At 36.2% G+C, this 12,575-nt stretch overlaps 1 protein-coding gene across 1 annotated transcript in view; it reads right to left on the reverse strand.

The window, feature by feature from the left end:
* ptgs1 (prostaglandin-endoperoxide synthase 1) overlaps window positions 1-12,575 on the reverse strand; it is a 32,987-nt gene continuing 20,412 nt past the window's right edge. The window contains exons 7-11 of the mRNA XM_007243891.4: window positions 12,180-12,263; window positions 7,881-8,127; window positions 6,576-6,862; window positions 4,016-4,163; window positions 1-3,083 (exon numbers count right to left, since the gene is read on the reverse strand). Of these exons, the coding sequence (XP_007243953.2) occupies window positions 2,728-3,083; window positions 4,016-4,163; window positions 6,576-6,862; window positions 7,881-8,127; window positions 12,180-12,263 (1,122 nt within the window). The 3' untranslated portion in view covers window positions 1-2,727. The remainder of the gene's footprint in view (window positions 3,084-4,015; window positions 4,164-6,575; window positions 6,863-7,880; window positions 8,128-12,179; window positions 12,264-12,575) is intronic.

The following is a 12,575-nucleotide window of genomic DNA, read 5'->3' on the forward strand; positions in this document are numbered from 1 at the left end:
TTACAACCCATATATTTATTTGACTTTTCTTCAATCCAGTAATCACACATTGTCTGCTTTTTATTAATTTATTACATTATTTTTACATGTTTACCCATTTTTCTCCCTAATTTAGCTCAGCCAATTAACCCAACTACCCACTGGCACTAACCCTATCACTTGCAATGTTCCCAACACTAGGAGGGACAGGACAAGCACATAACTCCATTGATGCACTGGGAGGAAAGCACCACATCCCCTGCTCCGATACATCAGCCAACAGACGCCTGTGCCAGCCAGCATCACAGTGGTAGTTATGACGGGTCAAAGCACCATCTACCCACCCAGAGAGAGCAAGGCCGATTAATTGTACTCTCTCAGGCTCCAGCTGCACAATTAGCTTTTTGATTTTTTTTATGTGCAGTTGAAGTAACAATTCAATTGACCACAATAACAGCAATAATTCAGTGAACTTAACACAAACAATTGGTCCTAACAGATCATCTTTAACCCTAAAGTTAACCAGTGCATCCTTTAACAGACATAATAACCCATCAAACACTTTAAACATCCCACATACTAATACTTCTGACATGACTGAAGAATCTCTGCTGCTTATTTGGACGGAATACTGTGATTAACAGCAGATGATGGTAGACTATAATCCTTTGGCATCATATTTCACGGTAAACTAGAAGGTAAAAAAAATGTACAGCACATGTATCATGATAGACTGACCAGACATAACATTAACACCACCACAGATTCACCAGTTACATTTTCAAGAACCATTTTTGGTATGTACTGACTAATCACTGCATATCAGGAACACCCCACAATGCCCTGCCTGATGTTTTGGAGATGTTCTGACCCAGTGGTCTTGTCAAAGAATCTTAGGCTAGACCACTTTTCCATTATAATTATAATCAAATGTTATTCACTTGTTATTCACCTGTCAGTGGTACTAATGTTATGGCTGATCAGTGTATGTTCTTAGGCAAAAGAATAAAGAATATCACTTACTGAGCTCTAGAACCCTGACCTCAACTCAACGCTGACTAATGTCTGGTTTTGTCAGGTCTGAATACGGCCCTGTTCAATAATGAACAATACTTTTATCTCTAAAACCTCTTAAAGACTAAAATCAGGAGTTAAAACTTCAAAAAACAAACCTTCTAATAACTACTTTTTAAAAGCACTGTAGCCTTGATCACCTAAAACAATGACTGTAGAAAAACATGGATGTTGTGTTGTGAAATCAGTACAAATTTGTGCAGTAAAATACCAGAGTTGGCCCCATACATGCCTAATAATTTGATTGGCCCACTCTCTTTTCCCAGACTAAGAGTCTCAGACTGCCTTTGTTGAGCTTTCAGAGCAGCTTGCACTAATTAACAGTAAAAGTGCAGTTCACATATTTTAGCACAGTATAAAACAGTATAAAATTTACAAACCAGTCTAGAAAATTACATGACATGACAGTAACAGAGCTAAGCTCAGTTTACTTTGTTTTCCGCTGAGACAAACCAAAGCTACTGTGATCCAAGTTAAACAAACCACCAAGCTACTGTAAGAGTGTCAAAACATACCAGTGGCATTTAAAAGAGAAAAAAAAACTGTCTTTAAACTGTATTTTGATTCAGCTCAGATTTCAAATACTGTTTAAAACTGCACTAATGCTAGCAGACTGGCTAAAAGCATTAAAATTGATCACATTGGCCATTTTACACTAACAGGGGAGCTCTTAGTATGCTTGGCATCAGTTCTTTTTCTTTGGTTGCGGTTATTTACTGGTTTATATGTTAATTTTTAGAGGTTAGGTTATGTGTTTTTATGTGCGGCTTTAATTTGTTGCAGTAACTACACTGAAAGAGCTTTATTGACCACTCTTTAGGGTGAGATTAGAGTGGAGCCACTATATAAAAATAAGAAATTATTGCTAATAGGAAGCCGTTTTGTGCTCTTGATTTATGTTCAAGTAAAGTTGCTTAGTTGGAGTATGATTTAGTCTTGTTACTCTGCCTCTGGTGACGCTACAGTATGATTAATTAGCTAGTTGCCTCAACTACTCAACTCAACTACTCCATGTAATGTGGAAGATCATGGGTTACCTAAATGTAACCCTGACTTCTTGCAGCATATTAGAATGATAAAAAATAATTTCTGGGGGAATTAATAAAAAAATATGTGGAAAGACATTTAGGCTGTTTTGTTCTTGAAACATATTAGGATGGGTGGAGCTAAACATCATACTGCAACCAGCCAGCAGAGGCGCTAAACCTGTGTTGACTACTTTTAAAAGATACTTCTTTGTCCATGTTTTGCTACAGTCACTAATCTTAAACTGCTAAAAAGAGCATTCGGATAACAATCTGCTCTTTCATGTCTTCATGGCTGCTTCATGGTGGTCTTATGTTGCTTTTTTTTCCCCAGATTATGAAGATCATAATTCTACAGTGCATTGGGGACACTTGTCCCAAGACTGGCCTTTTTTTTTTTTTTTTATACTGTTAGTTGTTATTAACTGGCTTTTATCTCAATACATTCATCACTGTTACATTTAACCTTTATATAAATAAGCTGTACTAAGCTTATTTACCACATTTACTGGAGATATCAATAGTCTAGTTTATTATATCAATAAATTTCTGTCTGCAGACGTGTAAACATTCATCATTGGGTGAAGTCTGACAGAGCAGTCCTGACAGCATAGTCTGCATGGGACAGTTTTCTTATTGTCCTTTTTGGCTATAACTCAGAACGAGACTCGCTTGACTCCTCTCGTCGATGGGAGCCAGGGGGAGGAACGTGGAAGGACACGTACGGACACCATTTAGCATTGAGGCACACCAGCCTCTCCAGTGTTGCGGAGTTGACTATATCGAATCCTGTTTTTCCCCCAAATGTACTGGGCTTCCAGTACTCTGGTGAACATATAGGATTTCCCAGAAGGCCTTTCAAAGAAAACGGTGCTCCCATTTCCACCATGCTTTCTCCAAATATAGCACCAGGTCGGGTTTTCTCCAGCAGCAGAGCTGGATAGAACTCCAAGGCTTCAATATCTCCATAGAGCTCCTCCAACTCGCGGGCCATTTCTTTATCACCTTGTAAAAAAACAGAGAAATAAAATAGAAAAAATGTTAAATCAGTATCTTCAAGTATCTTCTGCATTATATGGAGACTATAATTTTTCCTGCTTTTGTTAAGAGTAATTGTACTAGAGTTTTGAGCATTGCTGTGAAGATTTGATTGCATTCAGAAACGAAAGGGTTAGTGAGAACAATATGTTGAATAATCAAAACCTCACAAGCATCACAAGTGGTGCACTATAACTGCACTCTAGTGAACAGCTTAAAGTAGCTAAATGCATTTATTATAATGCGTGTTTTCAAACGTTTAGACATATTGTAGCATAAAAAACTACCAATCTACTAATCTGAAACTGACAGCACATGCATGTGAAGGAATATTTAAGGTTTTAATATACACTGACAGACATAAAATACATGGGATATCAGTAAGTAAACTGATTATGAAGTGCCATCTGTAAATGTTGTGAGGTGTTATCTTGTGAGTAAGACTAGAGTAACACTCACCAGGATGCTCATGGCAAGGTGGTATGAATTATCTTTAGTTTAAGTGAGGCTTAATAATGGGTTGCTGTGTGGGCGTTTGTAACATTCCTCAATCCAACAGTGTCAGGTGTGTACTGGGAATATATAAAGCATTATTACCACCCACAGTGGACAGAGCAGTGGGTGGTAATGATTTTGACTGGCAGAATCTGGTCCCCACATATTCACACACATCCGACAAGCCAGTACAATGTCCTTTAGCTTCCATAGCTTTTATGGTACTAGTCCCTGTCCCATGACTTTTGTGTCAGTGTATTTCGTTCCTCACTTACTAATTTTGTGTCTAAAATTTAAATTCCACTCTTCACAATCTAGCTGTAATTGTCAGAACAGTCATGATGTAAAAGAACCAAAATCAGTATAATGCGTTTGTGTGTGTGTTTTTGTGTGTATGAGAATACCTGTAAGCTCGTAGAAAGATGTATATGGTTTCAGGTTGAATCTCTTGCGATACTCATTGAAAGGCCTTAAACGAAGTTCTCTGGATTCTTTAATTACTCCTTCAGCGACTCTCGCCACAACTTTGGGGATGTTATAACCACCTCCGATCTGGAAAGCACAAAAAATATATATTATGTCATTCTGTTTAGATTTTGAATCCATAGTATACTACCTATGGAGAAGTGTGTAACTTGGAGGAAAAAAAATTGAGTTTGCTTCCTTCTTTATAGTGTGTTTATGATATCTTTATACAATCACCAGAGCTCCAGACTAACACCGTCCCAGAGATGATTCAAATAGCACACAGGATGTGATAAAAGCTCTTTCAGGATGCTTTGGGACAAATCACTGTATTTGCATGAAAAAAAAAAAAGATTAAAAATAAAGTATAATTATGTAATTATGTAATTGTATTGCTGTTATCAATACTTGTCATGTAGGCACAAACAACTGATGATAATATGGCAACAGAAAAATTGAGAAAATACAGAAAAATACATGCCATGACTGTGGTGCTGAGGCTTGGACCCATTTTTCTGTAGAGCTGCTTAATGACAAAATGTATTGTAAAAAGCGCTATATAAATAAAATTGAACTGAATTGAAACAAATAAAAAAATATATAATATTTTGGGATGGACGATTTTCAGTTTAGGACAGCTAACAAAAAGCTTTGGGATGTTTCTGGGACAATTGTGAAAAAAGTTCACATCATACAGGGCTTAGCTAGCTCATACAAGCGGACAGAGGCCCATGCACATCAGTTACGGGTGCCCATGTGAACTTTGTCAGTATTTTAAAGGGGAAGTCACCTCAATGATATATGAGCATATTTCAAGTCAAAGGTGGATACAACAGTTTAACAAAAGATGATGAGCAAGTAGCACTTCAGACTGCAAAGACAGTCTATTCCAAATGTGCCTCTGCTGAAGAGAATGCCCACAGAACACAACAGTTTGTAGGTGGATCATGCGAGCCGTGTGTAAAACCAGTTGTTAAGTCATAGGATCTGCTTTAAACTGTATTCCTGCAAATATCAGTACATAACATAAAGTACGAGTAGTAAAATACTGTATTGGGTTTTTATCAGAATACTGTGCCTTTTGGCATCTCATAACTTTAACTATTTGTCAAATTTATAGGACTTCAGACTACACAGAAAAATATTTCCCAGCTTAATCACTTCTTATTTTCACTTTTTAATTCCTGCAATGCATGCATTTTCTCACCCTGTCATAACATATAATAAGAATAATAATATTGCAATAATAAAACGGTGGACAATTTTAGCAAAAATAGGCATCTGATAAAAACATGGATAACCTACAGTTGTAAACATATTGAATTGTTCAAGGAGACTTTGCTCTGTTTCAGAGATACAGATAAATTCTAAAAAAGTTCTAAAACTGAATTTAATTACAATCATTTTTACCAAGGAAGCTTTTTAAAGTATGGAGACTATATGAAAAATATTAAAGTGAAATTAATTTTATTAACTGCTGAATATCAAGCAACAGCAAGTGTCTTTTTTATCGAAATAGCTAAGTGAGTATATAATATGCTTGAATATATATATATATATTAATCTTCAAAACATGCAAAAAAAAATCATCCAGCTTAACCAGGCAGTACTGTAGACATGGCGAAACCCTCACATAACAAAAAAAACTGTATAAAATGTACAAAAACTAAAGAAAACAAAAACATATACATGCATTTGCATATGAAATATATACAGAGTTTGCAAAGATTTTGAATATATATTTAAGATATGTATTTAAGCAAGTATACTGCAGACACGGAAGGCACATTCTATTAATATTGACCCAGTTCATGTACTTCTCTTTTTAAAGAAGAATGCGTGAGAGCCACACTAGTGTTTAATCATTTACCAGAGAAGGAGGATTTCACAATCGCTAATGAGGTACCACTTCCTGACGAGTGTCTACTACAGTAATGTACCAGATGGGTCTCTGTTAAAGTCATTTAAAGGGGTTTAAAGTTGCTTTCAATTGAGTTGAACCATAACATTGCATTACAAGCAACTGAAACACTGTTTTAACTCTATGTTAATGGCAAATGTCATGGGATATCAGTATGTAGATTGGTCATGATGTGTTTCCTCAGGAAGCTGTTTGGGTATGCTCACATCTGTATAGGTTGTGAGGTGCTATCTTGTGAGTGGCCACCATGCCCAAAGCAAGGCGACGTGAATTATGGTAATTCCAGTGAAAATATGTCTATGTGTGCTAAGAATACATCATAGGCGTCAAGACATTACCACCCACAGTGGACACAGTGTATTATTATGATTGGGACCAGCAGCTTCTAGCTAAAAATTACACAGACAAGAGACTCAGAAATCATCACACCCAAATTCAAAGCTGGAGTCTCCACACACATATCCCAAAGGTCAGTGCAGCATTCTTAGCTTCTATGGCACATGACAATAGTCATCTGGCACATCAGTGATAATTAAAAGGCACATCGCTCAAAAGATATCTAAACAAACATCCATTACCTGTCCTGCTGCCTGGGTTGAGAAAGCTTGGACCAGTTTCTCCACACCGTAGTCTGTGAGGATGGAGGTGTTGAAGATGAACTGAGAGTAGGAGATCTCATCTCTGTCTATCAAGAAGCTGTCAGGCATGAGAGGGTGCCAGTGGTACAGCTGGTTGAACTCCACAGAGATGCGATTCTGGTACTGGAACTGCGCCCGGAAGAGCAGGGTCGGGTCAAACTTTAGCTTCAGGTAGTAGCCGCTCAGGTGCTGCACATAGTCTTCGATCACAATCCGAATAGTCTCACCTGGAAAATTATATGGAAACATAAAATATGGAGAAAATATTTTTTTACATTTTGTTTTGCTAGTGCTACTGTTATTTACACAGAAAATGGACCAGTAGATGTACCAATGAAAAATCTAAAATGACTGAATAAAGCAGGAGTAAACTACTTTATTCAGTTATTCAGTACAATTTTAGACATACAAGGTTATTTATGAGAAAAATTCCATGTATTGTTTATATTTTAATTCTTATTTTAATTCATTTATTGGGAATAGACTTTAGCATATTTATGATATTTTATTCAGCTATTGTTTATTTGCTTAATTTAAGGTATTTGAAATGTTCAGTTACTGTTTATTTGACTAATTCAAGATGATTTACTGTATATTTAATTTATATATATATTGGGGAAAAATAATACAAAAATATAATAATATAATAATGTATACATAACGCAATTATTCTTCAAACAAACAGTAATTGTGACACTATGTTTGAATATTTTGCAAAATAAAGGTTATTTAAGATTCTGCATCAAATTTATTACCTCTTAAAAACATTTAATCTCATCATGAATCCAAGCGTTTTCATGTGAATGTAGGTAGTTTTAAATTGTAGTTTTAACTGTGCATACTTTTAATTCACCAAATAATCAACATTTCTGCCATTTTCTTGCTTCTATTATTATTTTGTTTGTTCTACTTCTTATTATATGATAATATACATCAATAATTTTCTACATAATAGTCTAGTAAAGTATAGAGATTCAGTGAGAGAATCAGATTTCTTCAATAATCCAGTCAATGTGTTTACCTGCACTTGGGTAATCAGATAATGGGAAACTCATTTACATGAGCAATTTACTCAAACAATAATTGGATTTGTATTTTGCAATTAGCCAGTAATCTCAAGAAGCAAAGAAGCATGCAACGTAAAAATCAAACTGCAAAATTCCAATAAGGATAGGATTATTGAATGCATGTGAACGTACCCACTAATAAAAAAAGCTATAATAAGCTACAGTAGAGAGCATGTACCTATAATAATGAGTCTGGTGGTCTGAAACAGCTGCTCGTCTCCCCAGGTGGGGTGCTCTTCCTTCAGGATGTCACAGACACGGTTGTGCTCCCGCAGCCACAGGGTGGCGTACATGCTTAGACCTGGCAGCAGCCCAAACACCTCCTGGCCTATGGCCATCTGCTGTTCTGGAGGGACTGATGGAGGGTAACTCATATTCACGTTTGACTCTGCCACGGTGGGGGGGTACATCTCTCCCTTTATGATCTGTGGAAGCATGAACATGGAGATAGTGGTGAGCAACAAACACTTTTATGTTAAAAATATCTTGTTTTGGATGTTTTTAGCGCTCCCTAGTGGCCTTCAGTAGTACAGCTTGAATACAAACAAGCCTTGAGTTCAGTTGTTAGCTGCCTATGCAACAGTGTGGTCATATGTTGGCCATAAGCCTATAAATTTAATATCTTTGGTAAAAACCATGATATTTCATGTTTCAGTGCCGCTGTAGTGTGACTAGAACTTGTTTGTAGCTTGTATGATGAACAACAAAAGCTAACTGTTTTAGCATCTATGCTAATGTGTTTATATATGGAGGTAGCCAGCTCATCCATATGGGAAAAATGGTGTAGGCTGAGTTGTTTGGTAAAGTTACTAGGATAATAATTAGTTTGTGCCAATAAGCCAATAAATACCCTGCCAAAGTCGCCTCCAAAAAAAAAAAAAAGTCATCATACACCCTAATATTTTGTTAGACCGCCTTTATCTTCATTTACATTTACATTTACGGTATTTAGCAGACGCCCTTATCCAGAGCAACTTACAACAGTGCTTCAAATACAAAAGAGCTTCGATTGCTGCACACATTCACTGTGACATTGTTTTAATAAGCTTCTGCAATGTCACAAGATTTATTTCAATCCAGTGTTGCTGGATTCATTTTTCACCAAGATCTTGCAGCAGCATTGATGATGGTAGAGTCTGACCACTGCTCAACGCTTCTCCTTCTCCAGCACATCCCAAAGATTCTCAATGAGGTCAAGTTCTGGACTCTGTGGTGAACTTTCTCAATTCATGTGTGAAAATGATGATCTCATGCTCCCTGAACCACACTTTCACAATTCCAGCCCCATGAATCCTGATATTGTTATCTTGGAATATGGCCGTATATGCCCATCAGGGAAGAATAAATCCATTAATGGAATAACCTGGTCTATATTCAGTATATATAGGTAGTCAACTGACATCATTCTTTCAGGATCGTTTTAGTGCTCCCTAGTGGCCTTAACCAGTACTAGTACAGCCTGAATACAAGCCTGGAGTTCAATTGTTAGTTGCTTATGCAACTGTGTGGTCATGGTTTTCTCTCAGTGAAATCTTGGCCTACATAAGCCTATAAAGCTTAAAACCTTTGGTAAAAACCCTGATATTTTCTGTTTCAGTGCGGCTGTGGTGTGACTATAACTTGTTTGTAGTTTGTATGATGAACTACAAAAGCTGTAAAACGTTTGAGGTTTAAGCTAACTGTTTTAGCATCTATGCTAGCTAGTATGTTTATATGGAAATAGCCAGCTACTCCATATGGAAAGCTGGTGTAGACTGAGTTGTTTGGTCATATGCATGTTTCTGAGATAATAATCAGGTAATGTTGTTAATGTTGTAGAAGCTAACTTAAGTTATTTTTTTATCAACTTAATAACTTAATCTTAATTAGCTAAGCCAATTAATACACTGCCATGTTACTGTTGCTGGACCTAGACCTGCCCAAATGCAGCATCAACCCCACATCATTTACTTACTTAAATTCAGGTGGCGACTTATTTTTTTTGCACAGGCAGTGGGTTTAAGAGTTAGACTCATGTCATGCAGGGCTGTCAAGTTTCACACATTGGGTGTGAAACACACCCATTTTAAGCAGTATTCACAAGTACACAAGTATTCAATATTCACTATGTTTTAACTGTGAACGAAGAGCAGCATCAATAGGTTTCCCACAATTTTCTTTATACTAAGAAATGTTGTATCCATGTAAAATAGATAATAACTTTCCAAAGAAGACGATGCAGAGCAACACATTAGACATTAGACAGCATGAAAGCTTCCTGTATGAGTTGCCTACAGTACAGTAATTGATCTCATCATTGATTTTGTATTTCCTAATAGAAATTGCACTTACATCATAAAAATAATGAGAGCTGATGTTGGGGGAATACTGTCTCCAGCTAATAATGTTATATAACTACTTACAACACACAACACCAATCATATACAGCCCCCAAACAAACATAACCCAAACAACACCCCTTACTAACATCAACCCTGCTATTCCTGACAAAATCTCATTTTGAACGGCCTTTAAAACTTCACAGCTCTTTTCAATTTTACAAGAAAATGTAAGAGAGAAGCTGAAAATAAAGAAAAATGGAAAATAACAAGAAAAGAACAAGTACAAGGAACTTAAAGATACTAATATTGATGCAAGTTTAAGTCCAGTGAAGACTGAACAGAAGGTTTCAAACCTAGCAAACCAGCAGAGAAAAAGAAAAGCCTTACTCTAGTATGTTTACGCCAAAGTCTTTTACGTCATCCTCTTATCTCTTGATTTATTTGGGTCAGGTTTCATATTTAATCATTAAGGTTTAACAGAAACATCAATTCTGTCAGGCTACTCACCCCAGAAAGAAGAACAACTCCAGAAAAAAATGCTTTCTTCACAGGATGCAACTGAAGTATTTTGCAGAAGTTTAGGTTTGGGCACCCACAGCCAAATGACACATTTCGTCATTTACACAAATTGAGAAATAGTAAATTTACACTCTGTAGCCAATAAAACATGACAAAAAAACTCATCTATTTTTCAAATGGGCCCCACTTTCACATCCCATTTTATACTTTCTTAGGTCCTATCTAGGCAGACCCATCTGTGCAGATGATAATAGGGAAATAATAGGTGATAATAGGTGAAATAAAAAAAAATGTATGGAAACTTTGGCACTCTAAACTCCCTAAGACTCGCCCCTCAATTAGACTTACTTAAGTTACGGCTTCACTATTACAATTGGTGGCACTAATCAACTGGTCAAATGATTATGGTAAACCAGTGCTGAAGAATATTGGTTGTTAAATTTTGTAACCTGACACCAATAAATCCATAATTTCTGGTATTATATTTTATGCTATTTGCTTTATTTAGGAGAATTTTATCCTCTTTAGCAACATAGATGACATTAAGTATCGTTGAAAATTGTTAATCAATCAATCAACCTTTATTTCCAACCTTTATACATGAAAGGTACCCCTCATTTTCAATGCAGTCGAGCCTACAAAATTAAAGGGATTGAAAATAAATTAAAATTATAAAAACAAGCAAACAATATAAGATTTCATTAAGAAGAAATAAAATAATTCAGAATAAAAGCATATGCAGACAGGCTAAAATGTAAAACAATAAAACAAAGAGATAAATAATTAGAGTAATAAAATATAAACACAATTAAAGAAAAAGAGGACTAAAATAACACCAAAATTATAAATAAAATAAAATAAAATAAATAATAATAATAACAATAACCATAAAAAAAGAATTGTCTTGCAATATATTAAGTATCACAGAATAACAGTATCATGATGAGTGTCAGGAAAGCACTGCATCTCTAGCTCTGATAAATCAGCCAACAGACGCCTGTGCTGGCCAGCATCACAACAGAAGTGATGACGGGAAAGAGCGCCATCTACCTACCCAGAGGGAGCATGACCCACTGTGCTCTCTTTCTCTGGCTTCGGCTGCTGCTGTTGATGATTTGATCATACTGTCATTGTTTTATTCTGCTGAGTCATTTGGAGACCAACGTGAGTTTTCTGATTTAGTGGCAGATCTTTGCAAATTTTTGCAAAAAATTCTGAAAACAGCTGAAAATGTACAAATATACTTAAGCCCTGGTGGTCATTGACTATTGACTTACTTTTGCTACTTTTTAGTAAAACAAAATCTCTGTGTAATGTGTAACTGTGTAATTTGGTCAAAGCTGAACAAATGTTTTTTTTGGATTGCAGACTGTATGTGATAATGCAGTTTAGAGGTTTAAAAAGGTTTAATGAAAAGCCACAGGAAATTTATTTACATTTTGCAAGGGAGGAAACAGTGTTCATATGATACAAGTATATTCATGCCTAATGCTTTCTCTTCAGTACGTTTTGCCATCTCAATGGACGTTAGGAATTTATGAGTATTGGCTGATGTATGCTAACCCAGAGGCATGGTGAGCTTAAGGTTGTAAATGATTAATAGCAAGTCAGGCATTTTACACAAACAGCAGCCGTACCTGGTACTTCAGCTTCCCATCTTTGTGGAGTCTTAGGCCTAGCTGTCGATCAAGGTTATCTCCATAGATATGTCCAGCATCCACCTGTGCATAAAAACACAAAAAAGAACAGTGGGTTTAAACAAGACACAAACTAAGAAACAAATTGATGGCATTGAAATACATAAGCATTAAAAAAAGAATGCACTTGGCATTCAGCAATGTTTTAGGCTGATATGTAAATGATATGTATGATCTGATTAGACCCTGGGTCTTGGAAAAAGAGGGTGTGACAAAAAGTGTTTCCTGCACTGCCCTATTAAAAGTTACTCAAGAGGGTACTTTCGGGCAGTTTACCTCCTGGTGAGAGACACTCAAAGTCATTTTGCCCAGTTGACAGACTTTGAGAGACGTTCT

The sequence above is a fragment of the Astyanax mexicanus genome, chromosome 22 (genome assembly GCF_023375975.1).
Source record: "Astyanax mexicanus isolate ESR-SI-001 chromosome 22, AstMex3_surface, whole genome shotgun sequence".
In the NCBI taxonomy this organism is placed as follows: Eukaryota; Metazoa; Chordata; class Actinopteri; order Characiformes; family Acestrorhamphidae; genus Astyanax; species Astyanax mexicanus.